Genomic DNA, 27,421 nt, shown 5'->3' with positions numbered 1-27,421 from the left:
GGTGGAACGTGAAAAGAAGGAGGGAGAGTGCCCAGCCATCCCCACCCCAAGACCCCCACCGCAGCAGCAGCGGCAGCCGGAATCCCCCAACGCCACACGGGAACCGGCAGGGAACAACCGCCGCCCGGGCGACCAAGCCCGCCACCCAGGCCAGGGCCAGCAGGGCCGCCGCAAGGCCCCCAGAGCCAGAGAGCAGGGACGCACGGAGGGAAAGAGAGCGCCGCCCCAGCCCCACCAGGAGAGCAGCCCCCCCGCCGCGCCGGGAGAACCCAACGCAGGGCCCCACCGGAGAAGGACGCCCACAGCCCCAAACGAGCACCCCACCACCACCCAGGAGTTCCGGGCATCCCCCCGCCCCAACCCCAGGTACGAGCCAGGACCCCCCAAGGGAGACCCGCTCCGCACTCCAGGCAGCCACCCGCCCGGCCCACGGTTGGTCCAGGGAGGAGCGAGGCAGGGGCCTGCCGCCCCCGCCCAGGAGGGGGGAACCCCGGGGAAAAAAGAGGGCCCACAAGGGGTGTTGTAAATATGGCCCGACCAGGCTCGGCCACAGTTGGAAATTTGGCGGGGCCCAGCACTCAGGAGCAAGGACCAGAACCCACCCCCCAGGGACCAGAAACCCCGGCTCAGATGTAATGTGAACCCCCCCACCGCGCGGAGAGAGCACCGCCGGGCCCAGAAAGCCGGCACCCCGGGGACACGGCCGCCGCTGCAAAGGGGCCCGTACCCCCCACCAGGGAAGAGGCAGGGGACAGACGGACCCAGGTCCCACCTTCCTTGCAAAATGTGTGTGCGTGTATGTGTGTTTGAAAGGGTGTGTGTGCATGTGTGTGTGTTTATGTTGGGATGTATATATTGAGGGGGGAGGGGTGTGTGTACTAAGGGGGGTGCGGTTAAAATTGGCGGGTAGGGCACTGAGGGGACATCTCCTGATTACTCACAGTGACGTCCCCTTTATCAGAAGCTTTTAACTTCAGACATCTCCGTCTGTTGAGCTCCACTGTGATGACACCGTCAATCTCTCTCATCTGCTGCAGTGGTTTGCTGCTCCAGGAGAGCAACAAGTTCTCAGAGGCCCTCCACTACTATAAGCTGGCCATTGGGAGCCGGCCAACGCTGGCTTGTAAGTACAGCTATTCTGTTTTTTATTGACGATTTCAGGCTCTTGTGGTTGTGCTGCTCCATTCAGGCAACGGTGAACAAGAACGGCGGTCATTTGAAACAAAGAGATGGATCCCAGAAGCCTCTGCTGTCAGGCAGATTAAGACAATCAAGCACAGCCTGGATTTAAAGGCCATGTCACTTCTTAGAAAATAAATCTGAATGTTTTGTTTCCAAAATAATGAGCATAAATGCTCTTAAACTTCTATTGAGAAGGCTTTGAAAGGTGTAGACCAAAGAGAAATGAAAACAACTTCAAACTGGATAAAATGTCTTGAATGCTAAAAAACAAGGTTTTAAATCAAATAGTTTGTTGTGTTCTTTTTTTTCTCTTCTTACTTTCTTTAGGGGGGGGTCATCTATCCTCTCAGATGTGTAACATAAATCACCATTACCTGATCAGACAGTATATTAGCTCCCCATTGTTCCAGGCATCAGTCAATGACATCAGCAGATCATCCAAAACGCCTCATCCCTTTCTTCTGGGTCAATTATACCTCTAATCACGCTCCTGGTTGGACAGGGAAGTTCTCATTTAGCCACCAATTATGCACTCTGTTGTGGCTGATAACAGTGTTCATTAATTAGGCAGACAGCCCTTTAAAGCCAGACTGAACTGATGGTGGGCTGTTTTTCTGTGCTTACAAGGTTAAAGCATTTCTCACTGTCTGCTTAGGGGTTGACTGTTGTAGCTTTTTTAGGTTGTTTTGGCTTTTATCTGGGTAAATATATTAAATGCTTTACTTGGAAATGTTTTTTTTTTCATCATTTAAATCATTAATTCTAGGTAGTCAAATAAAAAATGGGAAAAGAAAACAGTAAAGTTGTCCTCCACTCCTCTTGAACTTCATTTACCATCAGCAGTATTTTGAGAAGTCTTGCACATTGATCTCATTGCAGTTGATGAATTCCACCATCCGGACCTGATGGGGGTTTGTTTAGACAGAAAGGTCCACAGAGGCTCCTTGCATGCAAACACGCATCGATCGTCGACCAATCAGGGGGAAGTTTAAAAGCCTCTGAAGTGTCTCACAGATGCAGACCAACGTCAGACATGCAGAACAGCCTGAAGAAGATCTACGACAGCTTTTGCCGTTTGTTCATATGCAAATGTCATTCAGATGGAAATGTCTGCTGACTGCTGCCTCCGCTCTGTGAGAGCATTATGGAGGCAGAGCTGCTTAAAAGTGTGCAGTGACCAAGAGTTTTGTTAAATCAGCATTTCTAAAAAAAACGGGGGGAAAAACACACAAAAAGCCCAAAATGAGGGGGGGGGGGTCAGAAACATCATTTCAATTTAAAATCATTATTATATACATTTTAGAATTGAAGTGTTTTATTTGCATTTCTGAGTTTCATCAACTTTAAATAAATCCATAGGTCATTTTAATTTGCAATAACAAAAAAAAGAGTATAGAACATTTAAAACATGATCCCACTGAACCAACGACAATCAGAATGTGAAACCTGCAAAAAATGATTTTGAGTCTACATTCTAGTTTACAAAAGTTCTCAAGTAACTTCTGCGTCCTCTGGCAGATTTTGGGACTCTCCAATATTTTTTGGGGGGTGCAGAGGTAGGCTGGTCAACCTCTGATTGGAAGACCGCTGGTTAGGTTCCCGTCTTGCCCGCCCGTTTGTTTACGTGTTCTTGGGAAAGACACTGGACCCCACATTGGTCCTGGTGGTTCCAAATGTGCGGCAGTGTCAGATTGTGTGTTTAAATAAGTGAATGGGACTGAGACTGTAGAGCGCTTTGGACCTTCTATAAACGTAAGAAAGCAATATGTACCATTCACCATTTTTGCACTTCATGAATCATAGCTTCTGCTTTTATTTTAAAGACCCACTCCGACAAAAATTGTGTTTTGTGTGTATTGTTATGGCTTTTTCCTGATGGTGGACATATTACAAAAACTAGAATATTGGAGCCAAAAATTACATGAGTATTTATTCAAATCGCTGCAAATTGGGAGGAGTTAAAACAAAAAACCTGTGAAGAAGAGTTCATTTGTTTTCAGAGAAAATATGCTGGACGGTAGAAGGAAAAAAAAAACAGAAGAAAGGAACGTGCTGATTGGTTGTTAATGGGTTGTAAGCTGGACAGCCTGAAGACAGAGAGCTCCATTATGGGTGACAGTAAGGGGGGCGGAGTTGCTCCGTGCCAACACAAGTTTCCTGATTTTGGCTAAAAACATTAACATTAATTTTGAACTTCTTTTTTAGACTGCTTACACTGTGCAACGGTTATGTGACGTTTTCCTTTAGTTTTATCATTTTTTTCTGGCTTTGCATTTTTAACAAATTAATTGCATCTCCTGCTATTATTAATGGCAAATGCACATTTATTCAGCAGCAATCTGATTTAAATTTTCCGTTTTAGTCATCGAGTGACGCCCTTTTTATGTACTTTTATGTATATTATTATATTCAGTTGTCAATTTTAATGTGTGACTGTTGCACAGACCACTTTTTTGAGTTTATTTTTGCCAGTGACAGTGAAAATAACAAAATGCCAAAATATATCTCAAATAGATCCAAAGATGAACGGATGTTAGTCACGTTTATTCTGTTGCAAAAATTCAATTTTCATGAATGAAGCTGGAAAGCAAAGTACAAATCTGTAGCTGAAGACGGTTTCATTGTTTTGTTTTTAATTTGACGTGAATTTCAGCAAACTTGAATATTTAGACTGAATTCTGATGTTTCTGGCGTTTCATTGGTTCCAACAGCGGCCTACTTGAACACGGGCATCATCCTGATGAATCGGGGTCACACAGACGAAGCCAAGCGCACCTTCCTGACATGCGCCGACATCCCGGACGAGAACCTGAAGGACCCGCACGCTCATAAGACCTCTGTCACCAGCTGCTTGTACAACCTGGGGAAGCTGCTCCATGAGCATGGCCATCAGGAGGTAACCGCTCAAGAAAAATCCCATCTCTCTGCTCATCATGTCTGGTAGATAAACTATCGGTGTTTGTTAAAAGCCAAAAACATACTAAAACGGACATTTAAAATGTCATTTTTGTTAAATGATGCCTTCAAATGTGAACACCTGGTCAAATAGGATCAAGCTCCTATTTCTTTTGGATGGAATACACTCCCCATCATTAAAACATCACATACTGAGCGCCTGTACATTTACATAGATTTATGTCGGATCATACTTATTTGGTACAAACATAAACAGCCTCATGGCTCTCTTGGGAACTCACTTCTTTGCGTGATCCAGAAACAAAAATCTAAGAAGATAAAACACAGGAAGTGGCTCAACTAGACTTCGGAGGATGTTAAAAACGTTCTTGCTTTCATAAAGGTACGTTGAGAAGGTGTCTCAGTCGTATCTGCACAGATATTCCTCAGGCTGTTTCCAAGAAATTCGCTCCGTTTCGTCCCCGAAGGCCCTTTGGCGCTGGCGAGGCGAGCTGGTTTTCCGATGCTGCACGTTCATATTTGTGGAAGCCGTGATGCTGCTGATTCAATCAGGAGCCGAGCGAGACAACTGCTGATTCAATTAAAAGGTCTTTTTAGAAGCTGTTGGCATTCTGGAGGCAGAGCGGGGTCCCACTTCCCCTGACCTCCAACCACAACATTTGGTTCAGCAATAAAGCAGCTGAAGGTCAGTCTGCTGCTGAAACTCCGGAGACCGGCACGCCGCATGCCCCAGAGTCGAGAAGTGACACTGCTATAGTCACTCCTAACAGCCATGATGCTCTGTTTTAACAACGCAGACCCCCCCAATTCCACACTGTGTTCACGCAGCCCAGCATGGCACATGCAGCTTCACTTGCTAAATCTACACACTGTGTAACGCAAACCTTTGATTCGATTCACAGGAAGCCCTCTCCGTGTTCAAAAGAGCTCTGCAGAAAATGCCAAGACAGTTTGCGCCGCAGAGCCTCTACAACATGATGGGTGAGTGCAGCTCCTGTTTCTGGATCGCCAGCGGTTACTTCTGGATGCACTTGGAAAGAATTGGCGGCTTTACATCAATCTACATAAAACAAACATCATACTGAAAAAGTCCAACTTTCACTGAACATTTGGAATTATTCAAGCACTTGAGGCTCCATTAACACTTTCCCTGAACAAAAAACTTCAACCACAGAAAGGAAAACACGTCGCTAACGTCGCACTGTGACAGACATAGACATCTACCACCCCCACCACCACCCCCCACCCGGAAAAAAAGAAAAAGATGACATCACAGCAAGAGAAACCTCAGAAGGTGTTCTTTTTTTTTTCTCTAAATTCACTAACGAAACCAAAACACACGTTTTATAGATATCTGGAGGACGTTTCGAAATTATTATGGGATGGCTACACGACCTATGGCTTGGTAGCCATGTTGTGGCAAAGTGTAAAATTTGGTGGTTCTCATTTTTGCTCAGTCTGGGAAAATACTTTTCTTTAAGCAATCTTCACTAAACTTCAAACACATCCCACCGCCGTCTAAAACCACAACAAAAGTCTCAGGAAGAGGCTGCCATCTTGAATTTAGAAAAAAAATCTGTCCTCCGAGGGATTTCAATCCATCGCCTCCCAACTTCTCGAGCATCATTGGGAAGTGATTTGGAAAGAAATATTGGGTTTGTAGATTTTTATTGGCGTTAGCGTGGCAAGATTGCAAAAGTGGCGTTCTTCTGTTTTCTCGCACCTTTTGTTAACCGAAATATTGTAAAAATTTGAATACACGACATATGATATGACCATATTAGGAACGTGGGTGTGGTTAACACAAAACCTATGTTGCCAAGAAAATCCAAGAGTTCAGTTTTGCTGATTCTTTAAAAAATGACGATGGCCATGTCCGAATTCCTTCCCTACTCACGACATAGTGCTGTATATAGTGTCTTCAACATTTTGTAGAGCTGTCTGAATCTACAATTCCAAAATCGAGTGCCCAAGAAATGTCCCAGAAGTAAAAAAAAACAGTGTGCAACAATTCTCACCATTCGCGAATATAGACCACAATGCATTGAAGTCAAACTATTTTAAAAAAAAAAGTGAGCATGGTTTCCCAATTGGTTTTAAAATCCAGGGCTGTAGGAAGTCCTGCACTATATAGTGTTTTGGTAGGGTAGGATTTCGGACACAGCCATAGGCCTGTTCGCCACCCCCAGGTACACATAAAATGGTTGCTATAGAGATAAAACTAACAGAAAAGCTGCCATTTTGAAAAAGAAAAAGTTTATTTTTAATGAACTTGTCTCGTACAGCTCTGATCGGGGTGACAGGGGCGGGTCAAAAAAAATCCAGCAAGGGGAGGGGAGGGTAGGTCCTGCAGGTCGTACAACTCTGTTTGCGGCTTTAATCCCATTTCTCTTTTTAAACTCCTTTTATAATCAGTCGGATTCACATTTACAAGATCATGTCAAACAGAATTAATTTGCTTTCACTTTGACAGCAGCTCAGCTTGTGACCCCCCCCGGCATCAGCTCTTCCCCTTTCCTGTTTGTCTTTAAACCCGACACAAACAAACACCTCAAACCAGAGACTCCTGTCATCCAGGCTTGGAAACGCCAAAGGGGCTGTTTATGTGTTGGCAACACACAACACGACGGAGCTCCTGAGCTTCTGTCAAAGTGTTGATGAAAGCTGCAGGTCCCATGAAGGATAAACGCCACGTCTGAAACGCCGGCGCCAAGCCAGAGATGCGCGATTTCTGCCGCCTGCCGTTGTTTCCTCCCAGAGCTGATTTTCACACTGGGCACACCTGCTCAGATCAGTTTCCCGTTTTGCTCTCATGCTGCTTGTCAGACGCCAACCAGCAAAGTGTGTCATCAGGGTGGTGGTAATCTGCACGCCGCTGGTCTCCCTCCAACCCTCTCTGGTGGGCTCAGGAATGTTTGTTTTCAGCTCTTCGGACTAGAAACAAGTTGAGATTGCGTCTTTGGCTGTCTGAGAGCAGCATGAAGCTGTACAGGACTTTACACCCATTTACAGATGAAGATCTTTGGTTTCAGTGACTGGAGGAACAAAGTTTCAACATGAGTCACCTCCCCAGTTGGAGGATTTGAACGTTTTGTTTGACAAAAAAGAAAAGAAAGGGCAGATCAGTGCAGTCTGGGCAGAAATGCAGACCTTGCATACCGGTTCAGTCCAATGTGGCAAATGTTGAACCAGAAGACCAAGAACCTCAATTTATTAATAGATCTCTGTTCCCATCATCTTTTTGTCAACAAGCGGTTAAGAGTTGGAGGATGTTGAGGTCTCACTCAGGGCCATTCAAGAAGACTTCAGAGCAGAGCTGTCACTCTCTCTTTCAAATCAATAAAAATCAGTTGATCTGGTCGGACATCTGGCATAAATGCCACCCACATTCCTTCCTAATGAGGCGTTATGGAAATGCCCCACCTGAAGGAGGCCTAGCAGCTGACCCAGGACACCCCGGAGAGATCGTATCTCTCAACTGGCCTGGGAACGCTCAGGATCCCACCAGGAGATCTGGAAAGAGGAGGTCTGTCTCTACGGACATCATCTGAATCTGAGACAAGCAGAAGATAAATGGGTGGATTGGGGATTAAAGGAGCTCCGAACCAATTGAAATGTATTAATATTTGTTTTAAAGCTAAAATGGGCGGCAGTGGCTCAGGGGGTTGAGCAGGTTGTCCATTGATCGAAGGGTCGGCGGTTCGATCCCCGCTCTCCCAAGCTAAACTGTCGTGTCTTTGGGCAAGGCACTTCACCCTCCTTGCGTCCAGTGCAGCTCCACTGGTGTTTGAATGTGCATGAATGTCCCGGTGATGGTCAGAGGGGCCGTAGGCGCGAACTGGCAGCCACGCCTCTGTCAGTCTGCCCCAGGGCATCTGTGGCTACAACAGTAGCTTACCATCACCAAGTGTGAATGAATAATGGACACACTGTAAGCACTTTGAGCGTCTGGAAAAGCGCAGATAAATCCAATTCATATTTGCAGCTGACAACTTCATATGTCCCTTTTTTATCCGTTCAGATCGCCCTCTGATGTACTGTCAAAGATTTATTGTCATAAGCACAGTAAGAAACGGGTTTCCCTGCACAATGAAATTCTTACTTTGCTGTCTGCAAATTGAAAATTCACACAAAATATACACACACAAAAAACAAGAAAACAAACCACAAGATGTCGTGCAAATTTTGAATGTGCAAAACATTGGAAAGTGAAAAAAGTCTTCCCAGTGGTCTTCTAATTATGATGATGCCGTTTTTAGCATAAATCATAAAACCTATGTTGTTTTATGAGCGGCAGGAGCTCATTAGCAATTCACCTCTGAGTTGTGGGCGGGACTATTTGCTACGCTGCCCCCCGCTTCTGCTCCTGAGAGCGCGGAAGGGCGTCTAAGTGGCCTGCCCAGCAGATTTTTACGTCACAAATACAATCAGCTGCATTCTTTTTTCTATCTGAATAGATTAATACTCAGAAATACAATTTTAAGCTTCATTTTCTTTATGCATGTCCTCCATCATCAGAAAAATGCCACAAGAACACGTTACAAGCCCAATTTTCACTGGAATGGGTCCTTAAGGTCTAGAAGGGAGGAGCAGGAGGATGAAGGTTTGGAATTTGAGCTTCAACATAAATGCTTAACATCAGGATCGCATGATGGATTTTTGGGGAAAATGCATGAATTTTTAGTTATGACCCTATTATGAAACATTACTAAACCTAACTCTAAAAACAAAACAGTTTTCTTCTTCATCACTTGATTTGTAGAGCCTATTTCATCAACATGCATAGAAAACAAGGGTCTTTACATAAAGGACATAAACATTAAAACAACAAAAAGTCATAAAACACAATAAAATAAAAACAATGAAAAGATGGGTTTAAGATGGTTATGTATAGATGGAGATAGAAAGGGTAATAAATGATAAACCCTAAAAGCCATAAAACAGTCTACAGCTAAAGAAATAAATGTGTATGAATTATGTAAAAGATGTGATCGTTAACAGCTGATGTTATCCTGAAGGCTTCTGCAGAAGTTTGCAAGCATAACTTTTGCCTCTGTCATTTTAACAAAGACTTAACTTAATCCTGTTTTTCCCAACATTTCCTTCACTTCAGTTTGTTTGTAAAAACCTTTTTTTTTTTCCAGAAACAATGGAGGAAAAGGTTAGGCCTTGATGCCTTTGAAAGACCTTGTTTTCCTAAATTTGTAACGGTTGGGATTAGGTGCGTGTCACCTGTTTACCTCAGAGTTTTGGTGCTAATCCCTGTGGAATTAAAACCTCAGCTGACTCTTGTCCAAACAACTTATCTAGCTCTCTGACAGCTCACATGTTTGGATTTAGCTCAAATTATGAAGCAAATTACAGCAGGTTAGAGTCCCACTCTGCGCTCTTGGTTGGATCTTGCCTGTGTTGTGTAAGGAGCCCATGTTGTCAGATTCCTGCAATAATTCGGCGGTTATTGGGAGTTTAGGAAAGAGTGGCCGTTGTTGTTTCAGGTGTCTGCAGGCAGAGGCTCGGGCCCGTCTGTGGGGGAGGTATCGGATGATGTCTGACACGCCGGGGGAGAGTAGGGGAGAGCGCTAGTGAAAATTTCACACTTATCCGACACTGTGAGAAATGTCTACTTTCATATGTTCCACGTCAAAACATTTTCATTTCTTTAAAGAATTCGGAGGTTTGTGTTTGCAGAAGACGCTGCGAATGGATAAATCACATCTGTGGGGTAAATGAGTCTGAAATAAGCGTTGGATTGCATCAGAGCTCAAAATCTTGCTTTTTACAAAGCAGCTAAAGTTTAAATCATTTTCTTTCTTACTAAACTCGCTTTGAACTTGTTCATCTCTAAACCCAAGAGTCTGCAGCCTGAGGCTCCGGGGCCACATCCAGCTCCTTGACTTTGAGGAAAACCGCTTACAATGGAAACAAATATTAGCTTTGTTAGTTACGTTTTGTCATTCATTTGTGGGGTTTTTACACTTACGTGATCTTACATGAGTATTTTGTTATTTTATTTTATTTTTTTACCTCTGACGTTACACTAAATCAAGAGGCATCAAGAGATTTACCTTCCCTCCAAAACGCACACATAAAAAAAAACGATGGTAAAAAGGTTTTGATCTGTTGTCAGAGTGGATTATTATTAGATTAGGTTCAAACTCAAATTCTTGTTTATCCCTTGAGCTATCCTATGCACTTTAACGTTGGGAGTGGGGTCATCTAGACCTCACTAGACAGTGCTCTGAACCTTTTTTTCTTCAATGATTTGTGATCTTCACTGGTGTCCATGGATTACATGAAATCCTCTCCACCTTTATCCACCTTTGTCATGGTAGGGAGAACACGTCAATGTAAGGGTGGGGTCATCTGGACCCTATAGGAGAGCACAAGGGATACGTCTACTTGCTGTTCTGAGGCAAAACTCTAAAAGACCCACTCCAAGGAAAATTGTGTTTTGAAAGTCTCAATCCGATCATCTTCTGATCTATTTTCAAAGTGTTCCCAGTGGTCTTTTAATTAGGATGACGCTGTTTTTAGCCAAAATATAAAACTTTTGCCATTTTCTACGACATAGTTTCTGCAGACTGGCTGGAGTTCATTAAAAATTTGCCCCCGAGTTGTGGTTGGGACTATTGGTGCGGAGTAAGCCTTCACTGATTTCCAATCACTGCTTTGTTTACACGCTGTCCCCCTCTGGCTTACAGCCCCTCACAGCTTCAACCTAACATTAGCCATGCAACAAAAGTGGCAGCAATATCTGAGCTATCCCGCCGTCCAGTTCTGATCCTGATTCCAGCTCAGGCGAGGAAGTGGATGAAGGATGTCTGACAGTGGATGCATCAGAATGAAGCGGAGCAGGTAGACTTTGGCCCGCTCATTTCAGTTGCTGCATCACAAAAGAGAATGTTTTTAAAAGCCGTTTTTTTTTTCATCTGCTCCTGATTTGAAAAAAGAAATACTCAGAAATGCCATTTAAAGCCTAGTTTTCTTTTTTTGATACCTTTTTCTTCCCAGCCCGGTGCAAGTCAACAATTGCGTTTCTGGTGTCCTTAGACAGCTCTTTGGTCTTAGCCATAGTGGAGTTTGGAGTGTGACTGTCTGAGGTTGTGGAGAGATGTCTTTATATAGATAACCAGTTCAAACAGGTGCCATTAATACAGGAGTGGAGATCCAAAAGAAGTTACAAGTCTGTGAGAACCAGAAATCCAGCTTGTTTGTTGGTGACCAAATACTTATTTTTCACCATAATTAACACACAAATTCTTTAAAAAAAAAAAAAAAAATCACACAATGGGATTTTCTGGATATTCTTTTCTCAATTTGTCTCATTGCTGAGGTATACCTATGATAAAGCTCTCATCTTTTTAAGCGGGAGATCTTGCACAATTGGTGGCACTTTTTTGTCCCACTGTATGTTAGAAAATAAACCTCAAAATTGCATTTCTGTAGGATTTCTTTATCAAAATTATTGTGAATCAGAAAATGCGTTGAGCGTGTCAAGCTCCCTGCTCCAAGCTCTTAGCAGTGGGGAGGAGAAGTGGGGGCGGAGATGCTCTGTTCCTACAGACCCTATGCTCTGGAAAATGCTTCTTTTTTTGGCTAAAAACGACAATCATAATTAATGCTTTGAACAAAGATCAAAAGATGAGCGGAGTGGGACTATAAAATAAATATCCAAATACTGCAGAATCTTATTTGACACAAGACATTTTTCTTTTTAAATATACCCTGCATGTGCTGCTGTCAAAAGTAATAATAGAAATAGAACATTGTTATATTTGAATTATTGTGAATGTTTACAAGCTACTTTTTAAATGAATGACATAATGGACTTCAAACCCGGTTTATTTTTCTAAACAATGAGGTGGGACTTTGTGGTTCTTGCTGGGTTTTGGTCGGTAAGAAACTGGACCAAATGGCACTTTTAGTTCTAGTGACCTCTGCTCCTAACCCAGTCTGTCCAGAGAAGTGCAGCTGACGGTCCCCATGCTTTGCCCCCACAGGGGAGGCCTACATGAGGCTCAACAAGCTGAGCGAAGCCGAGCACTGGTACCGAGAGTCGCTGAGAGCCAAGCCGGACCACATTCCCGCACACCTCACTTACGGCAAACTCCTGTCCATGACGGTAAGACTTTGATCACAACCTCATCCAAAAGAAAAAAATTATATCCAAGCTTATTCCACACTCGTATTTTAGATTCCAGTTTGGCTCCGTGGCTAGAAAACAGCTCCACACTGAACAGATTCAGGTTTTGGAAGAGAGGAGTTTTATAAATTATACATATTTTATTTATTATTCTTTTAGTTTTGCTTTTCCAGATCCAGAAAAAAAAAGCTTTTTCTAGAGAAACCTTGGAAGCAGCTCCTGATTCAGCTGCAAGTTTTTAAAACTTTCTGGGATTTATTCCGCAGCATAAACGGTTTCAAAATGAGCTTCTTTTATGTTTATACGGTTTATTTGCCATTTCATTCCAGAAAGTAACATGGAAATATGTATACAAGCACTGTAAAGACCGAAATGCATCCCTCCTCATCCTTACAGATACAACAGCAGACATCTTATGAAGAAGTGATCATGCAGTCATCTGTTACAGATTTCACCTTGATAGTTGTGCTTGGAACAGAGTTCTTTAGGGAGAGCTGTAAAAGCTAAAAAAGAGCTGCTGAGGGACGAAAAAAATTGTTTTTTGATGAATAGTTGCAGAGAGGGTCATAAGAAGGGTGGATCCAAACTCTGCAGATGACATCCCGCACTCCCACTGTCTGGACCCAGATGGGAAGAAGTGAAAATGTTCAAAAGCCTGCAGCGTTTGTTTCTGCTGCTCGGCTGAGGAACCAAAGTCTTCCTGGCCCTGTCCCGCTTCATTTCCCAGACCGAGGCAGAGTCCTTTCTAAACTTCTTTCCTTTCATACAGTAGTTGCCTTTAATTTCGTCCGGATCCCCGGTGGTTTGCGTGGAAATCTCACTGGCAATCAGATTTAGTTAAATACCCAAACCAAATTTTGGCTTTTTTGTGAATTCACTAAAATCGAAGTCCATCTAGGAACAAGTTCAGCTTTTGATTTGTGATCCAGAGGTGAAGTCATGGCCCCGTTTTCTTCTCTGTGGTCGAAGCCTTCGTGCTGCCAGCACGTCTGACTAAATGGAAAGTTAACATTTATCTGTTACCAAATCCAGGCCGAGCATCCCCACTTAACGCATTATATATGTTGGCTTTAACATACATATCCAAACTGGAGTAAAAGAAATAAATGTATTTTCATGTATCAGAAGTGCCTAAATGTGGCTAAAGCCTTAGTTTCAACTGTCGTTATGGGTGGATATGGGCTGTCTGCTGTTGACAAATGATCAAACCTGTATGTAGGTGACCCCACAGTAAATACTACGGTCATAAACCACTCAGTGATTCTGCAGAGCTAAAACGTTCATGCACATTTTCTTCTATGGGCCTGCTGCCTGCCGGTGACAGGTCGTAGTGAGCACTCAATACAACGCTAAAGGCCCGTTCACACCGGGACGAATTTCGCTGGCGATTTTCACCGATGTTTACCGCCTTGTGACTTAACAAAGGGCACCATGTGAGTGTGCACACCGACGCAAAAAAACGCCACGCTTCAAAAAAAAAAACGCCTCGTGTTCGTTTTTTTTCTGTTTTTCTTTTCGTTGAAATCTATTCGACCAATGAGAACGGCGCTTTTGCACACGTGTCTGGAGCTTCTGAAGTTACAGTAAAACACAACTTGGGGGCACTCAAACACAAAACTGCCTTGCTGAGCACACATACCAGCGAAGAAGATAGACGCCGAGTTGCATCTGCACAGCCGCGAAGAAATAATGACGGACATTCTAAAATATCCCTGAACCAAGCACCAGTTGGAGCTACTGGTGCTTGAAATATTCATGTTTTCTTTGTATGATTCTGACAAGCGCGTACTTGCTCTCTTCTTCTGAGTGAAAAGCGACTTTAAGAAGCGTAAAGTTGCGCAGCGCCTTCTTGTGTACAGGAGTATTTCTGTTTACATTAAGCGCCATCTAATGTCAGGGAATGAAATTGCATGTTTGCTCGGCTCATCGTCAGCGAAAATCGCCTGGGTGTGAACACAAAAAACGTTGGCGAATAACGCCTGGCGAATATTCGTCCCGGTGTGTACGGGCCTTAAGGGTAAGGACGGGTGAGGTAGGTGAGACGCAGGCGTGCCGTACAGGTTTTTTTTTTCAGTCCTCCCCAAATCCTGCTGTTTGTTTGTTCAAGGATCCCGACAGTGCTGTTCAGGTAAATAACTTGTCAACTGTTTAGGTAATTAAACTTAATTCCAGTGGAGAAAAAGTGGCTTTGCGCCGTTATGCAACACTTAACGAATGGAATGTGCTGCATATATTCTTTTCAACGAATCAGCTGATTCACGGTGATCGCATAAATGGCCAAAGGTTTAAGGTATGTCAGAGAGCGGCCGTCGCTGGTGAGAGCTCCGGCCTATAAAGGTTAATAGATCCTCTCTACACGTGCCCGGATGACCAAAAAACACACAACACACGCACAGGTCAGTACTACGTGTGGGTGCATTTGACTTTTTTTTTATTACTAGTTGAAATCGGCCAAGGTACAAATACCTTATTAAACTGAGCAGCAGCATCTTGTTAAATAGGATTTTCCCTTTGCACCAGCTGGAAGAATTAATCAGTTTGAGTCGTAGATAAAAGTCTCTCCTCAACATGTCGTACATTACAGTAAGTAGAAAAGAAAAAAAAACAGTTTGGAATCCAAATTTGAATGGAGCCAAATCCCGTCACTCTGTCAGAGACCGTCTCGGGGTGTAACCCAACCCCCTCGGAGGAGAGGGTTGAGTCTGGATGAAGTGGACTCTGGCGGGAAGTCATAAAGAAAAACTCTGTTTAGGGACTGGCTTATGAGGAATATGGAGTTCAGATCTTCAGGGGTAAAAACTACGGTTCTGTTCCTGAGGATTTGGAGGACAGTTTGAGCCCTCGTGATCCTCTGAGTGCAAATGATGTCATTAAAGAAGGTCGTGCTGCGGTTTCATGCCCACATGATGCATTTAAAAGACCTCACTTTTAGAACATGTCAGAAAGTATGTTCTCAGCTTTACAGGCGGCCGTGAAATGCAGCTCAGAGTCCGTTCCCTCTGCCTCATGTCAACAGCATTTAAGCTTGATCAAAAGCAGTACAGGAAGTTGACCTAACCCCTCCAGCTCTTCATCATCATCCTCTTCTTTTAGCCTCCCAGTGGAGCAGCTGTAAGTGATGAAGGACTTCAAATACTGTCAGGGCTTTCAGGTTCAGGTCCCCACAGGAGGGCGTGCAGAGTCAAAGAGGAAAGGAAGGATGCCGGAGCTGGCGTCTGATACGGAGACGACAGAAGTGGGTTCAACGGGAGGATGGGAAAGGTGAAGGAGGGAAGTCACGCATTCGGCACTGACGTGTTCACACCTGCACCGACACCATGGATGCACCAAAGGTTTCACACTTAGTGCACTCCCGTTATTTTTATACCTTTTTATCCATAGGTTTATCCACAAGTTTGTCTGATGCTTAAGGAGAGAGTATCTTCTGCGTTTTTCTTTGTTTGATTTCATAAAAAACACAAAACGTTAAGATCCTATGAGTCTTGGAGAGATTGTAAAATAATTACAAGCAAACATTTTGCTATAGTAATTCAATAATTCAATACCGATGCACAAAAATCATAATTTAATCAGCTAGATCCAATCCAAAAATATACTTTTGTCAATCATTCCTTTAACAGCGGGGCATTAGCTCCAGCATTGATGTTCTTTGACATCACAAAAGTCGCTTTTCTCAGCTTCCGAATCTGCTGGAATTACATTGATGGCGAGGGTTGAAAAGTTATGGTATGGTAAAGTGTTATGTTAAAGCGTTGGTATACAAGTGTCAGGTGTTGAAGGGTTAAGCTAATTTTGTCTCATATTGCCAATTCAATATGAATCAATTAAGTTAAGGCATACATTCTATTGATTTTTATATTTATCGATATATTTATTTATTTGTTTATTTATTGAATTTGGAAAACCAATTTGCCAGCTTGTGCTGACCCTCAAACCCTCCACCTGCACATGGGTGAACAAAAAATATTCCAGAAGCGATGTTTATCAGAGGACGTCCGGGATCTCTGCTGAAACACCATCAGCCACGTTGAACAAACACTTAGCACACGCTTGATTTCCCTCCCACATCTAGGGAAACCCCTTTCAGATATTCACATGACTAAATTACCTTTCTACTGAAGCTCAGCTCACTAAAAATGCAGTCGCTTGACTAAGTTTTCAGTCATTAATACCACATGGTGTAGAGGGGAAGTGAGTTTATTCTTTAGTTTGACCAATCTGATGAGATTTGCTTCACTTTACACTTTAAAATGTTTTGATTTGCTTAATAAAGTCTTTTGTAACCTTTTCGTCCTTTTTGATACCTCAACTCTTAATGAAGATAAAACACCAGTTTGACTAATACATTATTCATGAAAACCATCATATTGACCAAACTGATTGTATTTATAATGCATCCACTTTGAGAGGCTGAATCTGGCTCAAGCTGGATCTCAAACTGATCCGAGATCAGAAAAGTGTAGAGCCGCTGGCTGACTCTACACCTTCAGCTGTGACTGGCTGCCTTTTATACCATCGTATTGGTGAATACTAAATTCTGATTGGCTGCAGGATGTCCATTAAAGGAAATAATGGACACCTAAAAAGGTAATAGCCTCAATGTTCTGTATTACTGCGCGGGAACAGAAACATAGATGTACTGACGTTATTCCACAGTTTATCCCAACATCAAGACGGTAGAAAAGATTTGTCCTTCAATGATGAACATGACAGGACCACTGTCACATTTTACCATCAAAGATTGCCTCCATTTGAAATTGTTTGTTGGCTTTTTTCTGTCTTGCTCACCTTATTGCTCTGTACACAGTGAATATGTCTTAAGACTTGTACATAATTGTATTATTATTGAAAGATTTTATGTTGATTTCATTAATCAGTAGAGTTAATGGTGGATATTTCTTGTACTAAAAGTGATCTACTACTTGTGGATGTCTGTTTCTGTAAAACAAACGTTTGCTTCATCATTTTGATGAAAACGAGCGGTAAGAGGGGAACTTTTCCTCCCAAAATAATGCTTTATTCACCTAGCTTATTGTTTTTCAGCCTTTTTGAGCCAAGGCACACTTAATCCTTGACAAAAATCCAGTGGCACACCAACATCTAAAAATTAAAAAAAGGAGAAACTCTATAGTCTGGATTGATGTACAGTCCTCTCTGCATTGTTTTTTCTAAAAGTTGAAGCTGCAGCTAAATCGCGGTACCGCCATTCTTATCAAAATGTTTTTAATAGAATCAAATAAACACAAAGAAAAAAGTATTTTACAATCTTACATATTCCTAACTACTCAGTGTTTTATCAGGGCCTGTTTGGATGAACACAGAGCTGATATCCTGGAGATAAAAAAGGTTTTTAAATCAGTGAACACACTACACTACACTACACTACACTACACTACACTACACTACACTACACTAGTGTGCCGCGGACACTGGTTGAAAAAAACTGACCTAACGAGATGTTTAGCTTACCGTATTTGTTCCCATATTTTCTCTCAAAAGTGCAACTTGTAATTAATTTTTTATCAACCTAAGTAAAATTTTCTTTTGGTGGCTTCAAATTATACTCTAGTGACTTTTAATCCAGAAAAAATTCCACCGTCCTCCACTGGTCGGTCCTCGTACACCAGCTGAAGGGCAGCTGGTTGGTGCAGGCTTGGTAGCCGTTACCATGACAATGCCTTACACCAGATATCGCACCGTCTACGTCTTTGGAAAAACAGTTCAAACAAAAAACAACAATGTTAATCCACCAATATTTGATTTAGAATGTATTTCGTAAGCAAATATAAGTGGGATGATGCCCTTCGAGGTGGCCATATTTTAGAAATGAGAAGTCTTTGCGAAAGCTGCCCTGCAGGTCTCCGGGGCTTCAGCATTTCTTCGTCATATTGACTTGATTCTCCCAGTTTGGATGCTTTCATCTTTGCAACAGTGCACACACACTGAGCGGGGAACTTCAGTCAGAGTGAAATCCCTGTAGGCAGGCGGACCTTTCGGTTTCCCTGTACTTCTGCAACACTTCCCTTTTAATTTTTTTCCATGCACCACTTGCTGACTTGTTTCATACGCAGGTCAGGCCACACACGGGGGCAAGTGGCGGTTAGGCTCCATGTTATGAATTACTCTTTACCCTGTTTTGACCACCTTTCCAAGCGCAGCCGCGTGCACAAGGACACACGATCTTGCAAAGAAAACACTTGCGGCCAGCACGTTTCATGTCCATTTATTAAGATTTATTGTTCAAATACGTCTGTGGTTGTGAGGGGGAGGGGGGGCATTAAGTATACATTATGGTGTTTTGGCTGTTGAGCTGAGTACGGTATTTTCATAATGAGTAGTTTTGAGGAGTGGTTGAAGTAATAATCATATGTTTGGAATCCTTTCCTCTCAGGGGCAGAAAGCAGAAGCAGAGAAGTACTTCCTCAAGGCCATTCAGCTTGAGCCCACAAAAGGCAACTGTTACATGCATTATGGTAAGATCTCTCTTTAAATATTTAATTCAGCAGATTAACACAAACTCATATTTGGGGGAGTTTTTTGATCCGTTTACTTCTCCTTATGCCCAAATTCTCAGTTTAGAGGAGGATGATGATGGGATGATTTCCCTTTGATTGAATGTGACGAATGTACTCTTTTCTTTGGCATTGTTTTCCATAACTTATTCGTGGCACAAAGTTGCCTTTGAGTAATTAGTCTCATAACTGTTAGTGAGTAAAGTGTGTAAGGAGTTAATCCTGCAAAAGTCTCTTAGGTCTTAAACGGCATTTAAATGTGATCTGATGGGTCTGCCTTCCATCACTGCACCAGGTTGGCAATGTTTTTTGAAACTATAGAGTTAAAAATGAATATATTAATCAAAGTAATGTTTTACTCATAGGATTACTGTATTAATTTCCATGTCACTCCTAAAATACACTATGGACTTTCACTGGGTTGAAATGGAGGACAATTATTTTGTGCTTATAAAACTGAAATGTACCCATTCTTTATGACTGTACATTGCATATTTCAATATGGTTTTTGAATTTTTGATGTTCATTTCAGCTTTTTTCCATAACTTTCTGCACGTTTTTGAGATGTAACTTGATTTTTAAATACATAGAAAGCGACGACTAAAAAAACACTCGATTAAAACTTTTTATTTTGGTGTATTTTTCCACCAGTTTCGGTGTGTTTTCTGGTCCATGGTGAATTTCAACAGTATCTCATTTTACTGCTGTTTTTTTTATCTCCAGTTTTATTTAGTGCAGACAGACTTAGCTCAGTTGTACATATATGTCCAGAGCTGGAGCTTTATATAGTCCACTATGCTCAGTGATGACTTCATAAACACTAGAGAGTGTCCTTTCTCTCAGGTTGTTAGTCAGTCCCTGGCCTCAGTGCTGTCAGTTTCTTTCAAAGTTATTTGTGAATGTTTCATTTAGTGGTTGATACAAGCGAAATCATTGGCTCTCAAAGGGTTAATCCTTATGACCATGGCCCCGTAACCCTTGTGCTATCCTTGGCACTTTAACATTGAGAGTTGGGTCATCTAGACCCACTAGACAGTGCTCTGAACCTTTTTTCTTCAATGATTTGTGATCTTCACTGGTGTCCATGGATTACATGAAATCTTTCCACCTTTGTCATGGTAGGAATAACACGTCAAAGTAAGGGTGGGGTCATCTAAGATAGCACAAGGGTTAAAGCTGCATTGATTGTCTTTGAGGGACTCTCCCAGTTTAAGTTAGACACACCTGTAAACCAGGTGGGGATGTTTTTACCAGATGGAAACCCATTCATGAGGTCAGCTGATATGACCCACCGAAGATGGATTGTTTGTTGCACTCATATCTAGTGTTTCAGCACAGTTGCAGAGGCAGACTGGGCTGTACCGGAGCCAAAAGCAACAGTGTTGGACGGCGTCTCCCTCTGTGCCTCTGTGGGGATTCTTTAGTGTTTTAATAGCAGCGTTGTTCTCTCCTGCCCTGTTAGGTCAGTTTTTATTGGAAGAGTCACGGCTGCTGGAAGCAGCAGAGATGGCAAAGAAAGCTGCTCGCCTCGACAGCGGGGAGTTTGATGTGGTCTTCAGTGCAGCCCACATGCTCAGGTAAGTCTTTGATTGAATTCCTGTTTTTTTTTGTGTTATTTTTAATTTCCACAGCCTAAGCACCGTGTGCATTTTTTTTTCTGTGGGCACATGATGGATGGTCTACAGTTTTCCATGGCAGGGTAGAAGAGAGGCCGAGCGTGAGTGAGGGAGGTCTACTGTCTGCACGGTTTATCCGGGGGCTTACTCTACTCCTCAGCCCCAGTGATTTACTTGGCTGTTCTTCATAATCCGGCTTTTTTCAAGAAGCCCTAGAAGTGCTGCTCCGTCTTAGCACTCAATAAGTGCTAGATGTTCTTGTGCAGTTTGTCAAACTTCAACAATCTCTTGGTGTATCTTCAACTGGGGGAGTTCCTGATTATACTTAAACAATTTTAGATGGCTGCAAACATCAGCTGATGAGGCCTGGAGCTCTTGCGTTCGTGACCATGAGCCAGGAGTTGGGCAGCAGCTCTTTGGACATCTTTAAGTCAAATCCTCTACAATTTCTGGTGTTTTATCAAAGTGTTTGCACATTTTTTTTTTACACAGCTCCAAGAAAGTTTCCCCACAATTCCTTTGACATTAGTTCATGACAGATCTACGCCACCAGCAGTTTTCAATAGAGTGCTTGTTCCAGGGTCCAGACCTCTGACAGATAAAACAGCTTTAAACCGTGTTTGGGTTGAACTCATCTCCGCCTGCTTGGCATGGGGTCTTTCTCCTGCAAACTTGTTACTCTTTATGTGTTTGTCTTGGATAAAGGCAAGGAAAAGCTTCGCTCGATTGGGACACAAGTATATCTACACAAAGGGAAAAAGGAAGATTACAAGGAGGAACAGAAGCCTACAAATTGGTTCTTGTTATTTATTACCCTCTTGGGCCCTTGGTTTTCGACCATTTGGCTCCCAACCTAATAATTTCTCCCCTCCACTTTTACGCAGTTATTTTTTTACTTCAGTGCCTGTTTATAGTGTGAATTTAGCACAGGAAAAGTTGGCCCCAGGGAATAGTTTGGACTTGCTTCTAATCTGTCAATTCCAGTGACAATGAAACAATCCAAAGGGGTTTGTTCAGTGTGCAGTGTAGGGAAGAAGAACCCGTAGAAAACACACAGTTTGTTTTCAAATGGATTACCATGCAAATTGCAATATAAACATAACTACAGTTGAATCACGATCTATCTGAAGGGATTGCTCAGTTTATTGGAGTGCAGGGATGTGTAATATGTCCAGATTGTACATACTGGACTAAAAGTTTATATTTATTGGCTGCAGTTTCAAAGATGATTGAAGCTGATTAATAGGCCACCTCTTCTCAGCAAACAAACATAGCATGCATTTACCTAGGGGTGAAGGGAGTCAAAGTTTCTTTAAATAGTCCACTTCTTCAAATTGTATCTTCGTTTTTAGTGTAGTCTATGTCTTAGTAAAACGAAATGACCAACAGCGTGAATGTGAAGGTGTGGGAGTTTCAGATGTTACGTAGTTTCCTATAACACTTTTGATTTACAAAAATGCATTCATTTATTTTTCCTGGCCAATGTTTTAGGCGGCATCACTCCCAAACATGAAACTGTATCTTTGGGATGTTGTCCAGATGCTTTGATCCACTCTTACCCTGGATTTACACTGGTCTGTTTGCGGTGCATCTCTGTTGAGCTGCGTTAACACACAAAAAAATAGAATCCATCTGAATCGTTTACATCGCCTCCGTCATGTCTGCGTTTGACGTGTGTCCCTCTGCTACACAAGCCGTACGCAAGAATTCCTTTTCCAATTTCATCATATCGATTCCATGGCGATAAACGGAAAACAGGTCCAGGTTTACAAACTTCCATTGTACTTTCAAATTAAATGATAGAGTTTCATTTTAAATTTAAGATGGCACGCCCACCCGACAATGCATATCAACACCCGGAACGTGCATTTTCGCCGTAGAGAAAAGTACAAATGAAGACGGACCAGATACCCACAATCTGTTACAGAAAAATTTGAGTGTGTCATCGAAGATTGCTGATTTGCTTTATTAATCTATAGTAAAAAATACACTTTGGGCAATTATCACTCTAAAATGGCACAATGTTGCTGGATTTTCAATATGTAAGCTAAACAAACCAAATGCATTTCTGTCACCATAAATAAATAAATCTTCAAAGTAAAGTGTCGGTAAAGGTAACAACTTTCAAAGTAAAACTATTAAGTGTTTTTCTAGATGGGGGGGGCAAAATAAAGGGGGCTTAGCCTCAGTGAACTGAAATAAGTTCTGAAAAAACAGACTACAGTAGTACAGTACAGGAGTAGACGCTATGAATAAAAATATAATGAATACAAAAGTACAAATATCAAAATCTAGTGATCAGTTATGACGTCATGTGACTCTCTGCTAGCATGCTGGTGAAGTCGTACTAGAATCTGTCTGTAAAATGTTAAGCTTGCATTTCATTCTAAATCTTTTGTTGTTATTTTTTTCGTTATGTTTTGCCGATTCTAATCTTTAAATAAAGTTACAAGTCCATGGTGATTAAATCCCTGTTTAAAATGTTTATATATCCAGTAAAGAGACACATAGCAACCATTCAAACATAATATATGGAATAGTTGGAGTCGCGGTTTGATCTGTGAATCGTTGATCTTGTTTCTTTAAATCAAATCGGATCGTCACCAAACGGTCCTACTGAATCCGTCTGAGTGTTTACAGAAACCCATCACTTATCAGGTGATCCAATCAGCGATTAAATGCTAAGACCAGCTTACAAAAGTGGACCAGAACCTTTTGTATTCATGATGATGACTTCTTTTTCTTCTTTTCTTTGAGCACCAATTTTTCATTAAGTTTTTGATAAGACTGTCTGAGCTTCATGGGTTTGTTTACTTAGAAAGGCCTCCCCCAGTTTGAGTGAGGTATCAAGCTCCCCCGAGTCTCTCAGTGTTGTTCAGTCAAGCAGGACCAGTGTTGGATGGAACCTCCTAGGGTCTCCCTGACTTTGATCTGGAAACATGTAGATGGTGATTTTCTAATAGATCCTGACAGCTTAACTGAAACCGTGAATCCACCGCTTGTGCTTCCTTTGATCATCATGACTTAAGGGGCACCCCAGCCTGCCCTCAATGAGGCCGTCCTTGACTTTTTCTAAGCAAAATTATTTGCAATTAGGCAATTGTTACCATCAGTGAAGTGGAGATGTCGGAAAAACCAGAGCATTAATTGAAGGAGTTGCAGATTTGTGCGTACTAGAACAATAAGCAGAGCGGTGAGAACTGGAAGAAAAGGTTTGTGTGTTTTAGAGTCTGAACAGCAGCCAATCTTTCACAGAGTATCAGGAATTTATTAAGTAAATTTGGGTTTCTTTGTCTTCAGCTTTAGTGAAGTTAAAATCTACCAGACTATGAGCTCTACCATGACTATTCCCTTTCTGCAAGAATCCAATAAAGCAGATGTTCAAACCTCCAGGCTCAATTAGAGTGGAAGAGCTTGTTATGCGCCGCTCAGCGCAGATGTTATCAAGCCAAATATGCAATCGTACGAGAAGCCTAAAGGCGATTGGGATCGGCCTTCTCCATCCCTCACCCTGCTCTCCATGTTATTTCCTCGCTGACCCCCAAGCACCAGTAAACAGGCAGGGTTCAAGGCCTCATCCGAAGGCAGGAGCAATAAAAATGAGTAATGATTCTGTCTCCCTGTTTTCCCTTTTTCAGGCAGGCCAACCTAAATGAGGCAGCTGAGAAGTTCTACGCACAGGCGGCCAGCCTGAGACCCAACGTGAGTTTGAAAAAAACAAAAACTTGACTGGCTGTTCGTGCCCATTACGCCTCACTTTGATGGACACTTTGCAATCACAATCTGGATGTTGTTCCAGCATCATTAGTGGTCGGTCGGTTCCTTCACAACGGCGCTCATTGTCTGTGGAGCCCAGAATAATGAGAGTTTGGTTTTTAGCAAGCCCAGAGCTTTGCTTGTGCAACATCCATCAACAGCTTCAAAGCAGAGGCCAGGGTAAGCAGATTGGAAAGAATAATGATAATAACAGTCAGTCAGTGGACTGAGGCATCCTGAAAATGAGAAGGACTCCATCCTAAAAAGCTCTGGCAGGATGGGTCAAGCTGTTCAAGCGAGGCCCTCGGAGGGAGGCGGGACTGTTTAGCATGTGGTCACCGTGTTTGTTCCTGTGTGGTGATTGCCGACGTTCAGTTTTGGATTAATGATCAAAAAGATCCTCGCAGTGTTATACAGAGACTGCAGCTCAACTTTGCATGCACACAAACCCTCGCATAACATATACAAACATTGACAAACATAAGAAAAAGTCTCATATAACAGAAGAAGGAGCCTTTGCTTCCATCTGTTTTCCTTTGCTCTTCTTTGTGTCAAAACAGAGCTTAAATTTAACAAAAATAGATATTATTTTTTTTAATTTCCTTTTTTCTTCATTGAGTTACACCCCAGAGCAAAGAATAGAAGTAAATTAGTCTCATAAAACATATTTCAATAACGAATCATAGGGCTCCAGTTGTTTTTTTTAGCCGTAAAATTTATAAAATCATTCACAAATTGAAAAATAGTTCAAAAGGGTGATTACACCAAAAGAGCATAATATTGTATATCAAATGTTTAAACTAAACCAATAATAATGTACAAATTAATGTATGTGAATACATAACATCTTTTTGTTAAGCTACGTTCACAGCAGCGGTAGCAGCAGTTTAGCTCAGGCGATAGAGCAGGTCGTCTAACAACTGAAGGGTTGGCGGTTCGATCACCGCCCTCCCCAGCCAGCGGCCCATCTGCTGCCCACTGCTCCCCCAGGGTCAAATGCGGAGAAAAATTTCCACATTGTGGGATAAATTTAGTATTTTCACGCCGGGCTCGGCATTGAACAATGAAAGCGCTTTGTGACCGTATCATATGCATTTCGGGACTGAGTTTAAAAAGCTCACGAGTCGCTACGCAAAGTTTTAAGTCTGTTTTCTACGTACACGACGCCATTGAACACACGCGGAAAGTTAAACCAGTTGAACTTTGATACAGTGGTTTGATAGTGACATGTGGGTAGCGTCTTTTTTGAATTCTAGGAAGTGCCAAGCATTTGGAAGACATTGATAGCTGCGGTTTGTGTCTGGCTGGAATTCTATGTCTAAGTGGGAATAGAGCTGTGAAAGGAAGACCCAACGCAAGATTCCCCAAATGTTATGCGCTGTAGGTGGCAGACATCCGCTAGTAGCGACAGTCCAGTGTTTGCTCAAGAACCAGCATTCACCGTGTTCTCCATTTTGCATCACGTGCCCGATGCGCATGTAGTATACGAATGTGGCCAATATGCAGTCATTTTTCTTCGTCATAAATTTTAGTATTTTAATCATCTGATTTATTTTATATCACCTCTTTAAGGGAAAACAGTGTATAGAATTGATTTTTTTTTAGAAGATTGTAAAATGACATTTGGGTTTTGGCAACATCATAAAAAATGCAAAGACAAACTTTTTAAAGTAGCAATATGTGTAATAAAATAGCCAGAGATTGACCGGTAATATATTTTGATTAAGTACATGTGCATTTTACTAAGTGAAATAAAAAATTATGTTTATCTTTCGGATTTTTAACCAAAAGTCAGTTATTTCGGCAGAAAACAACCCATTAAAAAAGAAAAGCTCACTTAAAGTACACTTACACTACAATTAATTGGATAGAGAGAGAGAGACACACACACACACACACACACACACACCATATGTCAGACAAACAATGTAATTCAAAAAGTGACAAGAATTTACCAATAAAAAATAACTAAAACAATTTAAAAAAAATTCATCTTTTAGTGATAAGTTATGACGAATTTGCAGCTAAATAAATATTAGATAAATAAAGATCTGATTTTCCTTTTTACCATAATCTAAAATAGAATGCATTTATCTGCTGCATTTCTGTAATTAAAGGTTCAACTCTTTAAAGTTATTTTTCCATTAGAGACCTGCACAGAGAAATCTATTCCCTCCGTTACAGAGATTTTATTTTCTTCTGTAAAAGTTCAATCCTTGCTTGTTTTTTGGTTTCTCCCTTAAGTTTGACCTTTTAACGTTTCTCCTATTTGTAGACCTCATAACGTGTGTGATGTCAGTGCGGCTGGGTCATTTCCCAGGCTAGCTTCACATCAAAGTCTCAGTCAGCAAAGTGTGTGACACTTTGTGGTCCAGCTTTGCTTTTGCTCCTGTGTTTGCCTCTTTTTTGGGGGGAGGGCGGGGAGGCTGAGGGGATACAGAGCAGCAGGAAATGAGAAAAAGATAAATGCATGGAGGCTTTTGACAACTTTCTGTAGAGGGGCAAAAGTGAGGGATGAAGCAAAGGGGTTACATAAAAAAAAAGTTTTAGATTTATGAAGGAAGTACAGATAAGAAGCCTTCGGGGCAGATTTGAAGAAATCGAGCTAAAAACTGAACTTCATGGTTGAAGAGTAGAATCTTTTAAGAGAACGACTCTGCTGGTCCATCTTCTTTCCTGTGGATTGAAGCCCTTCACAGGTACTTCTTGTGCATTTGGTTTAGCCGAACAGCTTCCTCATCAGTCCCTAAACACCCTCATCTCATCTTAACCAAGATTTTTTCCATCCAATACTTTCTCCAAACTAGGATAAACCCGTTTCAATGCGTATTAGCCTTTTTGTGATCCCGGCTAATCCCTTAAAAGCAGTGTGGCAACGCAGACCCAAAATTAAATAATAGAAGTAAATGGAAGAACACATGCAGATAAAATCCTCAGCAGTTCTTAAGCCTCCTCAAGTTGTGCAATCTGTTCAATCCTAAACTTTGACATTCACCAGGACGACCACAACTCGCTTAACATATTACAGTCTTTACAAATTCCACAAAATACCATTATAGCTGCACTTTTCCAGCATATATCCATTTGTCAGCCATAACTCCTGGGTACAGTTTCATGTGTGGCCCTCTCACGGTTACCTTAAACCATGTCCATGTGTATAAACAGGATTTTTTTTTGCCAGTAATTTTCTGACTGCTTGAAATGACTAACTCTTGAATTGATCCCCGAGCATTTTCTTGTGGTTTCACCCTTTAAAACAGCAGGGTCAAAGAAACGTTAATTTATTGCACAAACCA

General features: G+C 41.9%; 1 protein-coding gene across 2 annotated transcripts in view; it reads left to right on the top strand.

Annotated features, from left to right (window-relative positions):
• Positions 1-27,421, top strand: part of tmtc2b (transmembrane O-mannosyltransferase targeting cadherins 2b) — a 109,065-nt gene that overhangs the window by 77,001 nt on the left and 4,643 nt on the right. The window contains exons 5-11 of one of the 2 annotated variants that reach the window (XM_023956084.2): positions 1,038-1,123; positions 3,894-4,078; positions 5,001-5,079; positions 12,099-12,220; positions 18,633-18,714; positions 20,216-20,330; positions 24,008-24,071. In XM_023956084.2, the coding sequence (XP_023811852.1) occupies positions 1,038-1,123; positions 3,894-4,078; positions 5,001-5,079; positions 12,099-12,220; positions 18,633-18,714; positions 20,216-20,330; positions 24,008-24,071 (733 nt within the window). The remainder of the gene's footprint in view (positions 1-1,037; positions 1,124-3,893; positions 4,079-5,000; positions 5,080-12,098; positions 12,221-18,632; positions 18,715-20,215; positions 20,331-24,007; positions 24,072-27,421) is intronic. The other variant, XM_078949063.1, reaches the window with a different exon arrangement.

This window comes from Oryzias latipes, chromosome 6 (genome assembly GCF_053564925.1).
Source record: "Oryzias latipes strain Hd-rR chromosome 6, Olatipes_Hd-rR_3.1".
In the NCBI taxonomy this organism is placed as follows: domain Eukaryota; kingdom Metazoa; phylum Chordata; class Actinopteri; order Beloniformes; family Adrianichthyidae; genus Oryzias; species Oryzias latipes.
Note: the sequence above shows the minus strand (reverse complement) of the source record. Positions and strands in the feature narration are given on the sequence as shown.